This window comes from Melanostigma gelatinosum (assembly GCF_949748355.1).
Source record: "Melanostigma gelatinosum genome assembly, chromosome: 3".
Classification (NCBI taxonomy): Eukaryota; Metazoa; Chordata; class Actinopteri; order Perciformes; family Zoarcidae; genus Melanostigma; species Melanostigma gelatinosum.
The window spans coordinates 16,271,430-16,289,658 of NC_136636.1; the positions used below are offsets into that span (position 1 = coordinate 16,271,430).

An 18,229-nucleotide genomic window follows, 5' to 3' on the forward strand; every position below is an offset into this window, starting at 1 on the left:
GCAAAACTATGAATTTGGCAATTCAACAAAAAAGAAAAAGTGACAGAATAAAGACAATCGTAGAGGCAGCCATAGAGATACTGGGGATTAAAGAAGTTAAGGCTGATCTGATTCACAAGATGTTGAACCCTCCCAACTATGATGTACAGGCTCAGGGTGATTAACCTCATAATGGTGTTGCATATCCTACAATGGAATGCCAGAAGTCTAATTGCAAATGGGCAAGAATTCAAGAAGGTTGTAGCTGATCTGACAGTTACACCAGATGTTATTTGCATTCAAGAAACTTGGTTAAAACCTCAGTTGGACTTTATCACTTCAGGATACAGCTCTGTCAGATGTGATAGAATTGGAAAACAAGGTGGAGGGTGTGTAACATTTATCAAGGATAACTTAGCACATAGAAAGATTAATGTTCCAGAACAGTATGAATGTGTTATGATAGAAGTATGTAGTCCAAGAGGAGATATACAGTTAGTGAACTTCTATAATCCTTGTAAAAAGCTATCTATGGAAATGTTTCACGAGATATCAGGAATTATTGGGAAAAGAGAAATTTGGTGTTCATAGCAGAAGTCATTTACACGAGAGGCACAGACAGAGAAAAGAAGAAATTTTAGCAGCACATACAGAAGTTAGCTCCCCACATCAATGGGGAGCAGATAAACGGTCACTAATGGACATCTATAGGGCTATTATACGAGCAGGTATAGATTATGGATGTATGGTTTATGGAACAGCTGCCAAGAGTACATTACTAGCATTAGATAGAATTCAGTTCAGAGCTCTCAGACTTAGTGTAGGTGCAATTAAATCTACCCCAAACAACGCACTTCTGGTAGAAGCCGACGAACTGCCATTAAGCCTAAAACGAGCAAAACTAGCTCTGGCATATTGGGTGAAGTTAAAGGGATCTGCAGAGGAACTTCCCGTAACAAATGTGCTGTATGAATGCTGGGAATACACCCAAAGTAAAGGCAAAGGGTTTGGTTGGACAATCAGTGCAATAGCCAAAGAATACGGGTTAACTGGGTTAGAGTATGGGCCCAATGTAATATGGGGAAATGTTCCTCCGTGGATACTACCAGTGCACAATGTGGATTTAACACTCATAGAAGAGAGGAACAAATGGATGGAAAGAAAATTGTATGACATCAGACTCAAATATACATCAATCATAATTATTATAACTATATGCAGATTTATACAGATGGATCTAAAGATAACGGGAATGGACACGTGGGATCAGGGGTATTCATACCAGAATTTAGTGTGACAATATGCAAACAAATTAATGACAGATTGTCTGTCTTTACAGCGGAAATTATTGCAATAATCTTGGGACTGCAATGGGTAGAAGAGGTCAGGCCTGAGAGAGTGGTAATCTGTTCAGATTCTGCTGCAGCTTTAAACAGCCTGAAGACAAAACAAACAATTAGAGAGGATTTAGTGATGGAAATATCTCTGATAATGTTGAGACTTCAAAGACTGGGAATTAATGTTCAATTGTGCTGGGTTCCTGCTCATGTAGGTGTGGAGGGTAATGAGAGAGCAGATATGATTGCAAAGAGAGCACCAACACTAAAAGAAGAGGAGATATTGAAAATTCCTTTTGGAAAGGGGGAAGCTAAAGCATGAATAAGAGAGGCAGGACGGGAGTTATGGCAGAAGTGGGACAACGATAACAAAGGAAGACATTATTATAACATTCAGAAAACCATAAATGTGAAGACATACAAAGGGAAGTATAGAAGAGAGGAGGTCATAATATCAAGGTAAAGGTTCGGACATACAGGACTGAACTCAACGCTGTATTTAATGGCAAAAATGGACTCAGATAAGTGCACTATCTGTAATGTTACTGAAGACATGGAGCATGTTATCCTGAAATGTCAAAGATACAATTCAGACAGGAACATCTTGAAGCAAAACATATGTCAGTTGGGACGGAAGTGGAGTTTGGAGGGAGTTCTGGCAGTGGACGGAGACTGGCGCGAGTGCTGCAGAGCACTGTTGCGATTTCTTAAAGAAACGGGATCAGACCGTAGGATTTCGGTGGAAACAGTGAAGAAAAGCTTACCCTGAAACTGCACACTCCGGTACAGTAGGTGGCGGTATGCACCTATACAAGTTGGTTGCGACCCGCCAATCAAATTTAAAGAAGAAGAAGTTGCGCAACGGGAGTCGATGCGACTGGTCGACCAATTCCAATCGTCAGAGGGATATCTGAGGAGGATATCTGAGGAGGATAACTGAGGAGCACCGGAAAAGGACTGCAGTAGTCGCGCTGCTCACCAGGCCGATAAGACAAGTGTTGCGGTCCGCAGCGGAGCAGCGAGCACAGGCGTCCTGTGAATGGTTGCGGGACGGAGGGCTGTGAGCGGTGCGGCACGGCCAAGTGGTGCTAAAAAGCCTGGTGTAATAAACCAAATTATTTGGCTGCAGATCTGCTTCATCTTTGATCTCCTGCTTGAACAGGAGAGCGGGGACATTGACTTCACACGTGTGTTTAAAAAAACCTCTGGAATCGGCCGCTCCTCGAAGGCAGTGCTGGACGCAGGAGCTGCTCCATTCTTGAGCATCTGCTTGTACAGCTGAGATCAGCATTGAAGCATTTTTTCTTCTCGCAATTGGCTCCTGCGTTTGGAGCCATGGGTTGTACAGTGAGCGCCGAGGATAAAGCTGCCGCAGAGAGGTCAAAGATGATCGACAAAAACCTCCGAGAGGACGGGGAGAAGGCAGCCCGAGAAGTGAAACTGCTGCTGTTGGGTAGGTCACAGCTGGTGGCTTGTTGCTGCCAATAACAAAACATCTGCACAGTTTTAGAGTATGATCCAGTAAATCCAACTGCAGACCAACTGATTCAATATTAAAACACAATCTGATGATTAACCAAGCAGCTCAGTATTATGTTTTAGTGAAAACATTCTAAAAGGAAAAAAATGTAATTGTACTTGCAAGTATACATTAAGTTTAGATTTGACCAAGTACCAAGTCCAACAGGGCCACAAAACTACCTCCATAATTGCTCAGGGGCCTGTGCAAATCAGCCATTTCAATGCTCATATCTTCGTGTAGTCCTATTGAAACTCTGCCTGTAATTGTGTTATTAATTAGCCAACGCAAGTGTCCATATACATATACTTGGAGATAAGTCAGATATCATCCCGTCAACATGCCGCACAGCTTCTCAGAGCTTTGAGCTGGCGTTTTGCCCAGGAAGCTTAATTCAGTCTATCAAACCTGAGGATTGTGACTGAACATGATCAGGGTTACACTTCAGCACCTCACTCTTAAATACACATCAGTCTGTTTTTTTTTTCCAACGAACATTCCCCGTTTGTCCCCTGACAACAGTGGGGGAAAAAAGCAATTTTTTAATTAAATGGATTCTGGAGCTGGAAAAACACTCGCCCTGTCCCTTCTCCTGCATTTCACTCTTCTTTTTTTGTACACAAACAACAAAAACACACACACCCTCCCACTCACTATCACATTCTGTCTCTACCTCTTCTCCAATTCAGCTGTTTGTGTTTGACATCATCTTGTTCTTGATTTCTTTCTTTTCTTATCGTTTAAATGAGCATCCAACTCCACTAACAGCTGACCCATCTAAAACCTGTGTGGGTGGGTGGGTGTGTGGGTGTGGTTGGAGTTGATGAGGTGTAGAGGAATGGGTCCAGATAGGTGTTGCATCATTGCTAGTTGTTTTGGCTGTTTTTAATATTCGCTCATTGATTTTCAGCCTTCAAACAAACTTGTTTGTGAGAGAGAATCTTCATAAAAGCTGAGGGGGAATCAAGTTTATCTCGAGACAGAAAGCTCCCTGTGCAACATAAATGTCTTTCCGCCATATGTTCTCTTTGGTGCAAACTTATTTATTCATTTTCTAAGGCATCTGTTAGTCAAACCTGTATTATCCTGCCGTTTTTCACTCCACTTGTAAACTGATGAATATTTATACGCTGTATAATTTCTCATGGCAGCCACTCTCAATCTGCTCTTCTTCACACACAAACACAAACTTTTTTAAAGGTGCAATATACGGGCTTCATATGCATTAATAGTGCAGCGAACAACTATTTGCACTGTTGAGATGAAGCGGACTGGAGCTTCTCCTTGCTTTGATGACATAGCCGGTCTGGCCACGTGTACTTTTAGTGCATATTCGTGAATGTGAGCGTGCACCACTGGCTAGCTGCTCTGCACTGTTCTCATACAGCTGATAACATCTGTAACATGGAAGTGTAGGACCCACCCGTCGGTTTCCCCTCATGTAAACACCGTTAGCTCTGTCAGCACTTTTCTCGTTGTTTGCACGGTTAGCTGCGAGCCACCGGCTCAACAGAGAGTGGTATCAATCTTCCTAATCAACACTTGGCAAGAAAGTGAATAAGAGTATTTCCCAAGAGTTTGAACAATTCCTTCAACTGAAATAAAGCATCTCAATTAACATAGCCCCTTTAACTGGGAGAAGTTATTTATTGACACAGTGTTCAGTATTTAGAAAACATCTGTCTGAAGATTTTCATACATAACACCAGACAATAACTTTTTGAATCCACACCAATATTCACCCCCATCGTAATATTAATGTAAAGTGTCTTTGAGTGTCATGAAAAGCGCTATATAAATAAAATGTATTATTAAGTCATTGCCTTAGGACAGATACTAATAAAATCACTCAAGACAAATAATATCTTACAGCACCCTCTGGCTCGTTCCAGGTGGCCATTTCCTGAAAGCAGTAAGAAGATGGAGGATGTTGCTGCTTGTTGACTTTTACTTTAAAGTGTAAACGGACAACATTTCAAATCCCACTATTGCCACTTACAGGTAGAGCTAAGGACACGGCTTATGTTGTGTATCTGTTTCTGTTTGACAAGATACCAACATGTTTTGGCAAAGAGAAGACGAGTCACTTGATGGCAGCCACTGAAGCACAAAAGATGCTTTAATGGCTTTATGGAATTCGGCCAAGTGGTTTTATTTTTTCATTCTTTCTTGAGGGAACTAAAAAGCCGGTGCCATTTTATTTTTCTTGAATGAGTAAGTTCTCTCTTTGCCAACGATTATGTTCAGGTCGCAAAGTGCAAAACAACCTGATTCCTTCCCAGGTGTCTGATTTGTGTTAATTAAAGCTCATGATGAGTGTCAGCGAGGTCTAGGGACGTCAGGATCAAATTATGTGGAGAACAAAGTTTATGAACTCTCTCGACAAAGAGCTTTCACGTGGCCTCTAACTGGCTGGGATGATACTTTAAGCCTCATATCAGCACAGGGCTAAAAAGAAACCTTGACGGCTTCAGAGGAAACGCTTCTCTCGCCACTTTCAGTGTTGTAAGATTTCACCATGTTGTGCAATACTCGGAAGCTCTCTGAGCAACTGACTGACTCGACGTCTTTATCGGACCTGGCAGCAGGAACAAAAACTCATGATGATAAATCTATGATGCGGCATCTCGGGAAGTGAGGCTCATCAGCACTTTACTTCAGTATACATGTACATACATCTGCGTTTTTGCATTCAGGGCACGGCCTCATCAGAGGGCGCTGTTTACAGAAGAAGTTATAGTCTTTTTCTCTATTTCCGACACAATAACGGCAACGGCAACTTTGTCTACTTTATAACATTTTTGCAATATTTCATCATATTCTGAATAGAATCTCTTCTCTTGAAAGGTATTGCTTCGTAGAGAGTAAATCTGTATTTGTGCCTGGTGCTTCTTGTCAGTTTCTGCTTGGTGGGGCACGGCAGAACTGGAACTGGCCCGACTGCACTAACTCACTCCCAGTTCTGGACGGACAAACCATATATGTGTGTGTGTGTGTGTGTGTATACCCGCGTTCAACGTGAACTTTCAGATCGTGAGGCCTGATGGCCAGGGCCCCTATAAGCATCCCATTTGTTTATTTTAATGGTGCAAGGGTCTACACATGTTGCTAGCTAGCTAAAGAGGGACTGATATTGTACTTATGTTAACTTTACAACAGTGGTGATGACTTGTGTCGATTATTTAACGGTATGATTGAGCACTTTACCCCTGGTAAATCGTTTTTAAATATCACTATTTCCCAGTTGTGATATTTTTAATAACTGTATTATGACGTAGATTTTGTAAACATTCCATTTAAGGATTTTGGTTTGGGCAAACTATAAGAACAAACCGATAGCCCAGTATCATGAAAACGGCTATCAGGCTTTCTACAGTAATTGTTTAGAATAAAGAATTCTATGTAAATTGCAGTATTATTAATATTGTATAAATAAATAAACAGCTGTAATCAAAACTATATAATACATGGGAGTATGTAATCTGAATGTACTATATGTTTTTTAGAAAAGGTACAGAATGGTTTGCAGTGTTTATTTCCAGCCCTGGAGACTAACTGCCATCTCTAGCCTTAGAGGGGAAACTCAGGAAGCACTCGCTGCTGCTGTCGGTAAAGCTTCAAAATCTTTTCTCCTCTGAATTGTGGTGGCTGGAGAGTAAGAAAACACTGTTTACAGAGCAATTAGTGAGTAAATCAAACTGAAATTAAACCCCTGAACCTTCTTAGTTGTTTGATTGCATTTGGGATCAATAACAACCAATTAAGGTGCATCCCTTATCATAAGCAAATCTATGCCAGCTGTCATACAGTAATCAGAAAGTATTGACTTTAAGCGCATGAGACTATTATCTGCCACATTAATCATATCCAATTACTATCATGTTATCAGAGGGAAATTTCACTTTTAAAAGTTATCTTAAGGGGTAGTTTCAGTTTCCCTGTCACACATTTTCACCCAGAGATTTGAAGTGAGGACAGAGACTGCTCGCAGCAGAATCAGAACATTAACACCATCTGCACATTGTTCAGGTTTGTTTTGCCATAGACCAACTGGAAGGACCGCAGCCAGTGGATGTCAGGCTGATGAAAAAGAAAACCGGTGAGAACTCTATATATGACGGAACTCTACCTCCTCCTCCCCCCCCCCCCAAGTCTGTGACCGTAGGGCAAATCTGCTTCCATTCAGACCCATTTTCCCATAGCAGCTAGGAGAGAATATTATCAAGGTACTTGAAAAAAGTTTCAAAATGTTGATTTAAGACATTTCAGTTCACTGTGGAACTTTTAAAGGTAAGTAAGAGCTGCAATATCAGTTTAAACAGAAGTTCAATTGGCAGACACACTTTGTTGTAGAGTGTGTTTCAAAAAGTGCTATTCAGCAGGAATTCTTGCTATGGTAAAACTCCTAAGGAGTGGCCTACTGTGTACCAAACAGGGCCTGGGTCGTGAAGCAGTTTGTGGAAGAGTTTGAATAATATGCCCATGGACTCTTAACTAACACGCCTCCCGTCTATATTTGAATGCTGTCTCTAGGTATAAGCCGTGGTTTCGCCTTCGTGGACTTTTATCACTTGCAAGATGCTACCCGATGGATTGAGACCAATCAGGTTGCTTCACAATCGCCAAGTCTAGTTTTAATCTTGGGGATCTGGAAAAATAACTCAAAAGGCAACCATAGTGCATTGTATAAGTAGTGTGGAAACAAAACAAACAACCTCATGGATTGTATGCCACAGAGCAAAAGGTTTGATTTGTATATTTGTAGAGATTATAATATGAGTGATTTACAACTTAATGTTGTAACAAATATTTTGTTTAATTAACTATAATGGCAGTAGCATAAAAGCTGCCAGTTGGACTCATATTTTGAGGTTATCTCCTGAAGTAATCTGCATTTAAGACAATGATTACACTATCTTTACCTTGCTGATAGCTGATGCATCTGCAATGATATTTCAGAGTTGAATCTAAGCTCAGCCTATTCTTTTTAAGCCTACCTCTAACTAGAAGAGGACATTTCTTTTTAATCTTCCTTTTGTTTCTTTTTCTTTAAAGCAGTCAACATGTCTGTTAGGGTCACATTGTACACTCTGCTCCAGCTCAGCCTGAGCACTCGGGTCCCAAACACCTAAACCCCTCTATACATCATGCTCACATATACATCATGTGCCTGTCTTGTCTTTAACACAAAGGCTGTCTGTTGGGGGTCCCTCTCCCCCTCCTCTCCCTTCCAACACTGCTTGCTCTATTGATGAGATTGATACTCGCCAGGAATGCTTGAGTGACTTTTGTCATCCTCTTTCAGAAATGTCTGACCATCCAAGGCAAAAGCGTGGACATGCACTACAGTCATCCCAGAAACAAGTTTGAAGACTGGCTCTGCAACACTGTAAGTTAATGATCCGTCTTGGTTTCATGGCTGCAATATCCCAAAAATGCTACTACAGAACACTTCAAACACACACGCGCCTATAAGTACATATTTTAGGCCCACACGTTACAACTGTTGCAGTCAGCTTATTCTGTGGTGCATCTAGATTTGAATAAGCGGTAACGATTAGGTTGTGTCTCAGGTAAGTATGGTATGCTGCACCAATATAGCTTGCCTGTTTTCTGAGGCAGCACTGTTCAGGGCTTTAGTAGGTGTATAATAAAAATGATGTGAACGGTTACTTGCAGTGTGGCCTGTACAATTTCCGGAGGAGGCTGAAGTGCTTCAGGTGTGGAGCAGCCAAAGCCGGTAAGTAGTTAAATCAACCAGAGGCCGCTGACTGCAGACATCTGGCAGCCTGAGTCTACAGTGCTGGGATGCAAAGCAAAGTTTCTTGTTGGTGTTGTAGAGGCCCAGTAAACCAAATGATATGGATTCATAAGTGTTGTAACTGTCCGACGTAGGTAAACTGCATAGATTGAAAACAGCATGCCTTTTTTTTTTCTTTTTTTTTTGCTACCTGTCAATAATCCAAAGTGGGGACAAAACACAATGGAGTTCATGAAATAGGCTGATATTGGAAATACTAACTCATTATAACACAGTGACCCGATTTGACAATTCTCACCGTATACCCCAGTTTTGATTCTTCTAATTGCACAGTTCGGAACATTCTGTTAATGCCCCTCTTACTTCTCTGTTATTCTCTCAACAGAAAGTGAAGCCTGCAATAACACTGGAGTCTCCGAAACTCAACCCAGCGGAGATTTCTATGGCGACAGTAAGGACTTCTCTTTTACAGACGCAACGTCCTAATTAGTTTGGAACGAAAAGTGTCCCTATCCATGGTAGGTTGTTGTTAAATATAGACTTTTGACCTGCACAGCGATCATCTTGAGAAATGTTGCATCTCTGGCCACTGTGGAAGCCATCTTGACATCCCTGGCACCGTACGCTAACCTTTCACCGAACAACATTCGCCTCATCAAGGACAAGCAGACGGGCCAGAACAGAGGCTTTGCCTTTGTACAGCTGTCCTCTCCTCTGGTAAGACGTTCTTTGACATGTAAAACAGATTATTACATTGTCTCAATTTATTGTTATTTAGCGTCATCATTTATAACTGCTTATCAGGGGCCTCCATTGGGCTTTCTACTGCTACTCCTTGGTTGTCTTTAAGTTTTCTCCTTAATGAACTTGCTATCTCATTGATGCCTGCATATCACTTCAAATTGAATTTCCTCCTTTTCACAGGAGGCCTCTCAGCTGCTAACCATCTTACAGGGACTGCAGCCGCCTCTCAAACTGGATGGAAAAACAATTGGGGTGGATTATGCTAAGAGTGCTAGAAAGTGAGTATAATAGTGTATAATGTGCATTCATTTTGGGAAAAGATTTACCTGGCATATCGTCTGAGATACAGCAATGCTCAAATTCAAGTTGGGAATCAACCTTTGGCTGTTTTAGGGACCTTTTACTCTCTGATGGGAATCGTGTCAGTGCCTTCTCTGTGGCCAGCACAGCCATTGCTGCAGCCCAGTGGTCCTCAAGTCAGGTAGGTCCATTTCCTGTCAATGTCCTGTGACTTATGGTCTCCCTGCGTCAGCGTAACGGGCTCATAACGTACGCTTTACCTTCTCAGCCTCAGCAGAGCTCAGAGGGAATGTCAGAGTACAGCTACCTGCAAGAAGGCTATTTGCCGATGTCACAGGTCAGTCGAACAAATGAAGCAAACGTTGTAACTGATTAACTGTAATTTAAGAGCAGATACATTCCAATGTCTTTCAATTTGTTTAGTTTAAAGATGCATTCAGTCAATCTTTTTGTAAATCTAGTGGCAGCTATAGAAGGCAACACAGAAATAAATGTCCTGATTTGATTCACCGCTGTCAAGCTTACTGACCAATATATATACTGCAGATAAGAGATAAGAGATAAGGCTGTACCTGTATATCATAACAGTGCTTTACATATTTTAAATACGAAGAAAACATTTACATCTGCAAGTATCTACAGCTTCCTTTCGGTAAAGACTGACTTAAGTGAGGTATTTTTGTACCACTGAAGTTCCCAAATGAACTATGTAATTCAACAAATTACTTTCTTCAATAGGACTACCAGGCGTACTACCAGCAAGCAGCGGGAGCCAGCACCTCCCAGGGAAACGGGATACTAGGAGGTATGAAATGCTTCCAGGCCTTACGTCAAAGCGAGACACTGTCTGCGTGAACGGTGTTTATCGGCTGCTTAGCTGAACTACACTTCAAAGCCGGTACTCCGTGTATGGAGCCACTGCAACACTGTCCTGTAAATATTTCAGAATATAAGCCTTGTGTTAACAAATGAAGGGATTTTGTTCACAGAAAGGCTCTAGGTGGCTTTTCTTTAGAAATGGAAACAGGAAGTGTTGAGTTAAAAATAAAGATGAACTTGTTTCTTATCTGTGACATGTTCTACAGACATGGTCGTCAAAACTGTAGTAATATTGCTGGTACAGTCATTATGCTGTCAAACGATCATTTTCACTGTCTGGTGTGTGTGTGAAAGGCACGCAGCGAATAAATTAACTGGACCTTGAATCTGTAGAAGAGATGCAGCCGAGCCGTACCGGATCTACTTCAGCATGTGGGCGCTGAAGTAAAAAAACGAGGTTCCTCGACGCACATGCCCTGCTCATGCAGGCAGTGTCTCCTGGGCGTTAAATAGATGTTGGTGCAGCTACTGACTCTTAATTATGGAATGATATTGGAAAAAAATTATATTAGTTTGTATTTAGTAGGTCCGCACCATGGCCCAAATGATTATCGCGATTTATTTTTGATCGATATTGGATCACACTTTGTTTGCACAATTATTCACTGATTTTTAGGGACAAAATATTTTAATTGCACTTTCACATTTAACTAAACAGCACTGCTTTCACTTCCATGTTTTGCTACATTCCTGCTAATCTTTGCATCAAAATAAGAGTTAAAGTTAAAGTTGGGTTCTTCATCTGAATTCACTTCATTCTCGTCTTGCTTAAGATATCTTTTAATCTGGACTGCAGCTGCAGCGTGAAAGCACAGCTGCATGACATCTTCCCAAAAGTTAAGCCAAAATATTTTGGAAGCCTCGAGTGGCTGGCTGTTCATTTAGGAAGCTCTTGATTTGATATGCAGCAGAGTTTGTCGCTGCATATCGTGGGAAGTAAGCTCGGCTGATATAAGAGTTGTATCAAATTCTTGTTTTTTTAATTTTTTACGCTTAAAGCAATGATTGAGGTTTTCTGAAGGTAATTTATGGTTCTGCTAGACTACCATACGTTTATCACAGGTGCGTGCGGGAATTAAGTTGTTGATTGGAGTGAAAATGCAGTTTTTAAAATGCTAAATGCCAACAAATCAAGTGAGCAATCAATTTGTTCGGGCTCTACCGAATAGTTCAATGCTTCATTTGTAACGTGACATCCAAATTATTATGTAAAAAATGATAGAAACACTGTGCAATAGTCCACCCTCTCTCTCACACACAGCAAGCGACGCAGCACTCACTTCACTGTCTCCGTTTATCCTAATATCTTTGTTTTTCTTAAAGCAATGCTGTAAGTAAAGCTTTTCTTTTCGAAGCAACAAGCACAGACTGACTCTGAACAAAGTAAAACATTGACTCTGGTTTTGTAGTGATGTTAACTGTTGGAAACATTGTTATGGATCTTTGTGTTTTCAATTGTAGCGGCTCCGGGTGTAAAGATTCCAGCTGGAGTAGGAATGGCACAGAATTCACAAGTCTACCAACCCCATATAATCGCTCACCCTGCTGTTCAGGTAACATGCGTTTTTGTTGTTAATTGTCTAATTATGCTATAGTGCTTTTGTGGTATTCAAATGCATGCTGTAATAATCTCTAAATAACTATTGCTTTACATGCAGGCATTGTCACTTGCCCAGCAGTTGGAAGCTAAAGCGCACATGGGGCATCTTTCAGGCAGGGACTCTCTGCCTGTTGGCCTTGTAGCTGCTGCCAGTACGTTAACCGCCTCAGGACAGACAGCTGACACCTGTACTGGTATGAGCACACTAGCTCCCCTACCACCTGTCCCTGTTGAAGTGTGATGCACATAAAGAGATCATCCTCTTGAGGTCACTGTAATGTACATCTGTTATATTATAGTGTTTTCCTGGTTACAGCTTGAAAGACAGAGATACGAGAATTTGGTTCTGTCTGTAGTTTAATAATAAGCCTTTCATACAAGACGGCAACGACTAGTCTATGACTGAATGTGTGGACCATGTAGCGGTACCTGGGATTACCGCTAGAGCTCAAAGGAATAAAAGGCTGCAGCCTTTAGAATGACTTCAGTGGGAAAGTTTAGTGAGAAGTAGGGCTGGGACCACTTGTTGTTGTAGATTGTGTAATATTGGAAACTAAAATGTTAGTTTTTAATTGCATGGAAATGTATCAAAGATTGTCCAGTTTGATCCAGTAATTGTATGTTTTTATATTCAACAGCTCCTGACACATCCACCTATCAGTATGATGAGTCCTCTGGCTTCTATTATGATCCTCAAACTGGCCTCTACTATGACCCAAACACTCATGTAAGTAGTGCACAGCCACCACGTGTGAGTCGTGTTGGTGAGAGTCCCAGGAGTTCATATTGTTTTGATTATGTGCTTTTCAGTATTACTACAACTCTCAGACCCAGCAGTATCTGTACTGGGACAGTGAGAAACAGACGTACGTACCCGCCTCAACCGACGCAAATGCTGCACTAAATGATAACGCGGCAGCAGGCGGCAAAGAATCTAAAGAGGGAAAGGAGAAAAAGGAAAAGCCCAAAAGCAAGACTGCTCAGCAGGTATTGTGATGTGAATTCTACATCAGAACATATTGTCTTTTAAAAGCATGTCGCTTCGTCTACTTCAACTTCTGTGGAGCCTTTTCTGAATATTTTGCACTTCCAGCTCTCGTGTTCAAACCGGTTTGATTCTTTCAGATTGCTAAAGACATGGAGCGGTGGGCTAAAAGTCTCAACAAGCACAAAGACAACTTCAGGGGTGGCTTTCAGCCTGTTAGTCAAGAAGAGAGGAAGGAGGCAGCCGCCGCTGATGCTGGCTTCATACTGTTTGAAAAGAAGGTACACCAGTGGGATAATGTCTAAAATCAAAGAGAGCTTTAGACTTCAATATCCTAAATGGATTGATTGATTTTTATTATTTTTTTCTTTCTTTTAGTAGGCAGGCAGTCTAGAGAGACTCATGCCAGAGGTGCCAAGAGGCCCCGAGGAGGAGCCACCAACCAGCTCAGTCAAGAGTTCCAAGGTGAGTGTTTCCTACATCCTTTGCCGTGTTCAAGCAATTATTGTCAAAGCTATTTTAATTGCATCGTAAATGCATGTATTCATATTCACTGCCTTTATCTGTCCATGGCGTGGTTAGTGTGGCCTTGTGGCAGCCTACAGTGGAGACAGTGACCCTGAGGAAGGGGTAGCAGATTGGGATGCTGGTGATGGAGGCCAGGACAAGCTGACCGACTGGACAAAGATGGCCTGCTTGCTGTGTAGGAGACAGTTTCCCAACAAAGAGAGTCTAGTTCGACATCAGCAACTCTCTGACCTCCACAAGGTAACAGCACACATATTGTCTTCAGGCCTAAAATGAATAATAAAAAAAGACCAATAATTCATTGAGATATTCATCTCGTCTTTCCAAGAAAAACCTGGAGGTTCTCCAGCGATCCAAAATGACCGAAGCAGAGCTGGAAGAGTTGGAGAGAAAAGAAACTGAGGTTCGTCTTAATACAGAATTAACCAGCTGCTAGTGAGTCAAAGTGTTCCTGTTGTTCCTGACGCTAAAATGTTTTGTCCTGCTGGTGATTAGCTGAAATATAGAGACCGTGCGGCTGAGAGGAGAGAAAAATATGGCATCCCTGAACCTCCAGCACCCAAAAAGAAGAAGTTCAGCCAACCAGCACCCGTCATGTAAGGATCTTTGTTTTAATTCCCCAATTTGAGTAAAATGCTGCGGTCCCTGCAGAGCTCTAGTTGTTTGTTTTTTTGTGATATATAAAGCATTAAAATGTGCCTTTTTGTGTGCAGTAACTATGAGCAGCCCACTAAAGACGGTCTGAACAGTGACAATATTGGGAACAAAATGCTGCAGGCCATGGGATGGAAGGAGGGTAAAGGTCTCGGCCGCAACCAGCAGGGGATCACTACGCCTATTGAGGTAAACGACAATCAGCTGGAGTTGTCGGGGAGTTACCGGTACCCATTGGCATCAGCAACTGTATAATTCTCTAAACTACTTTTAGCTGAGTTGTAAAGTTTGTGTTTTTCCTCCTCAGGCACAGTTGAGAACAAAAGGAGCTGGACTTGGTACTAAAGGCACCAACTACTCCCTCTCTGCTTCTGACACGTACAAAGACGCAGTCCGCAAAGCCATGTTTGCTCGCTTCACTGAATTGGAATGAGTCGTCGAGCTCAAGTGATTAATCGTCATGAAGATGATTTGATTGTTTTTGAAGGAGAGCTCCATCATGTCTGCATCATCAATGACCAGTGAAGCATAAGAGACGATCTCCCTTATTGATTTCACTCTATATGCCTTTTGTCAACTTGGTTAAACCAGATGATAGAACAAATCTGTAATGGAGGCTTAAGATGGAAGATAATATAATTTATATATTGTACATAGACAAAGTAAATTTACTTCCCTTGTTTACATTTTTCTTCCATCTTGATGCCAATTTTTTTTTTTGTCTCGGCATGTTAAAAAGAAATGTACAGTTTTTACAAAAGTATTGTCTGTTTATACAGAAAATAAATGAAATAAGCGGTTTATGATGGTCTTTATCATATTTTATCACCCATGGCAGAAATATTATTTAACAAAGTATGGATGTATTATTAAGGAGGAGGTGTAATCTTCATCATATATATTTATATTTTAAACCTGATGTAGAATATCTAGTTACAGTGCCGTTTGTAATTTATTAAAAAGCAAGAGTAGTGAAATAACATGGTCACTATCAGAACTTACAGACTGAAGTCTTGTGTGCATCCTGCATAGCAAAATCATTCTTAATATGTATATCTGAGCTCGCTTCTCATAGTGGGGGAAAAAAACCTTTGAATTATACTCTGAGACTACAATGATGCACTGCAAAATTACACTGCTGCATTTTTGAAGAATATATAATAAAACCTGCAACTGGACAAAATGCCTGGTGAATATGCAGGTGGTTGGTGATTTCTGATATTGGACTGCAATAGTCTATTTTAATCTCGACTACGTTTTTAGTCGACTTGTGCCTAAACCTCTATCGGCTACCTCCTTATCTGGTGAGATTAAAGACAAAATGGGTGTCGCTTAAATTTCTTCTCTGCTGTTCCTCAAGGGAACATTTGAATGCAGGTGTTTTATCCAAAGGTTTGAGCATAGAACAGCTCATGTTGTGTGACTATCAGACATTTAAAAAACCTAGAAGACACAGCAAGGGTTCCCACAAAAGACAGAGGTCCTCATTCAACATTTAGAAGAACTGACCTGCTTCACTGAGTTTGGCAGAAAACGCAGACAGACGAGACGTTCTTCTGTCTGCAAACAAAACATGATCAGTTGAATAAAATATAATCCATTGTTACAGATTAAACTACCAGAAGTATATTAAATCACAATATGCTACACCTTGACCAATGACAACATTAAAGTACTGCTTAACTTATTAAAAACTAATATAGTATAACACTGACAGTAGCCACTCTGCATTATGAGTTATTTTGCTTTCTAGTACATTTTGTTACATCTACTCTGACTTAAGTGAAATTTTGAAAGCACAACTTTTAATTGTAAAGGAGTATTTTTATACTGTAGAATTGCTACTTTCACGATAGTTAATTAATTGAATGCTTCATCCAACCATTCTTCAAAGCTTTGCTGCATGCATGTCTTCTGTTCAGCTGTTGTCAGTGTAGTAGTGAGGGCGCCCTTCCACAAGAGGACACCTGTTGAATGCCATGTCCTGAGTGGCATTCACCCTGCTCAGGTTATCTTCACCCAGACACCAAATCTTTTTCAGATCCTGTGGATTCGGTTATTGACTTTGCACTCTAATCTCCTTTTGAATGTGACACAGAAAATATATTTGCCCAGTGACACAAAGCAGGAAAACCAGAATCCAGGACTGTGTTACACTGTCAGTCATTATAGATAAATGGAGTGAGCGTCTCTGCAGGTCTTAGCACACATTATGTCAAGAGGTTGAATGTCCTGCTTCCTGCTCAACCCCATTATAATCACTGATAGCACCATATCTGTCACGGTGCTGGTGCTCTCTGTCTATTCATTTGAGGCACTTTTCTGCAATAACGTAAGCGATCCATTGGAGTCTTTTGCTGTTTATTTACACTGATGATCAGTGCAAGATAAGTACTGTATGTAATAATAGGAATCTGCGTATAAAGATCAATTATTTTAGAGTTTCTCAGGCTGAGTTAAGATGCCACACCAAAAAAACACTCGACATGCACATTATCTGACATTATCTGACATTAGACAGTGAGTCTATTGATCTGAAAGCTCAGAAGAAAAGTGTCACTGTCTGTGAAGATCACCACTCATTAAGCCCTTTCTCTGCAGAGATGGCCCAGTTGATGGAGGTGTAAACAAATATTAAATGTAAACTGTTGAACATTAGTATCCTCAAACCTCATCAAGCCAACGTGGCCTCTAGAGGTCGCTAGAAGAAACACTTATCCACTCCAATGAATATAGACTAGTTTCTGTTTGGTGGCTTCTTGGTGAACTTGTGCTGGGCACTTTAAGCTACTGTGGTAAAAGACATTGAATATGTGTATATGTAATCATCAGTGTCAGTCATGGGTTTGAATATCAAACTGTACTTTATTTTACGTTTTACATTTGTATTTCTGTGGGACTTTTGTGCTGTTTGTTACATGTTTTAGTGCTGCTTATGTTTTGGTGGGCTAAAAACTATTTTACAAACAGTTTTACTGGACAGTGCAGTTCTATTCTATGCTGATGTATATGTGAGAAAAGTTATTTACTGCTGATACTTTAATTGTAAATATTCCCAACTTGGTGAACTCATATATGCCTTATTCCATAACCATCTTCATCATTGTTTGTATGGACTTTGGTTGAGCTTTGAGCTTGCTGTGCAACTGTGCAATTTAAATAAATTAGTGAATTCATTTATTACATGGTATTTGTCTGACAGAGGTGAAGGCTGACCTCCTCACATCAGTATTCCGTGTCCAAGCAGTTTTTGTTCTCTCATGAGTGAGTAGGGGGAAGCCAAATCTCAGGCTGCCAAATCTCAGGCTGCCCCGTGCTGGGAGCTGCTGGATCAGATGCACCAGGTAGAGAGAAGTAGAATCATCTGAGAAAGGGAAAAACGTCCTATTCAAATTTTAATTATTTACTTCCCACTACGATGACAACGATATTGACTACAACTCTCTCCATTATGATACCGCTTTGTTTTACGCACTGTATTTTCACACCGTTGTGCGCATTATCACTCCCATATATGCTCAGTTATTTCATGGCAAAGGAAAGTGTAACCGCTGCCACAACCTCTGATTTTCTTATCTCTCTCACCTATGCAGAACCCACCAGCGCAGATATAGAGGGGGTAGGGGGCGGTGGTGAAGGAGGCGGATCTAATGCAACCCCCACAGTTGAGCTTCAGAGGGTTTTACAATGCCTTCCATTTCTTAGAGCGCATTTTGTTGCCGCTGACTTAAAGAGCGACGGTGTGCGTATAGAAAACGCACACCTCAGTGAAGGTAGTTACTTCCACCTTCACTGAGAAAAAGAAAGAGACGATACGCAAGGAGAAACAGATTCTGACCATCAGATTTACTCGCACTCATCACAGGAATTCATTTGGAAGATTCGTGACAAGAACCGTTGGTAAGAACAAATTGGATTCTTTAAACAGAAAAAAAGATGGTTT

General features: G+C 41.0%; 2 protein-coding genes across 3 annotated transcripts in view; both read left to right on the plus strand.

Annotated features, from left to right (window-relative positions):
- Nucleotides 1-2,651: 2,651 nt before the first annotated feature.
- On the plus strand, nucleotides 2,652-15,087 carry LOC306775654 (RNA-binding protein 5-like; the record flags this gene model as incomplete). The annotated part of the gene is made up of 23 exons (XM_079266113.1): nucleotides 2,652-2,769; nucleotides 4,728-4,747; nucleotides 6,865-6,934; nucleotides 7,369-7,442; nucleotides 8,141-8,224; nucleotides 8,515-8,575; nucleotides 8,982-9,047; nucleotides 9,153-9,313; nucleotides 9,521-9,618; nucleotides 9,734-9,821; nucleotides 9,909-9,977; nucleotides 10,379-10,445; nucleotides 11,981-12,072; nucleotides 12,178-12,313; nucleotides 12,758-12,846; nucleotides 12,930-13,106; nucleotides 13,245-13,385; nucleotides 13,486-13,569; nucleotides 13,687-13,872; nucleotides 13,961-14,035; nucleotides 14,128-14,228; nucleotides 14,346-14,475; nucleotides 14,594-15,087. The coding sequence occupies 23 exons, from the start codon at nucleotides 2,652-2,654 to the stop codon at nucleotides 14,717-14,719; spliced, it is 2,313 nt and encodes a 770-aa protein (XP_079122239.1). The 3' UTR covers nucleotides 14,720-15,087.
- A 2,937-nt stretch (nucleotides 15,088-18,024) lies between these two features.
- LOC306775481 (sodium-coupled neutral amino acid transporter 3-like) overlaps nucleotides 18,025-18,229 on the plus strand; it is a 46,791-nt gene continuing 46,586 nt past the window's right edge. For both annotated transcript variants that reach the window (XM_079265921.1, XM_079265923.1), the window contains exon 1: nucleotides 18,025-18,186. The gene's annotated coding sequence lies outside the window, so the exon portion shown is untranslated. The remainder of the gene's footprint in view (nucleotides 18,187-18,229) is intronic.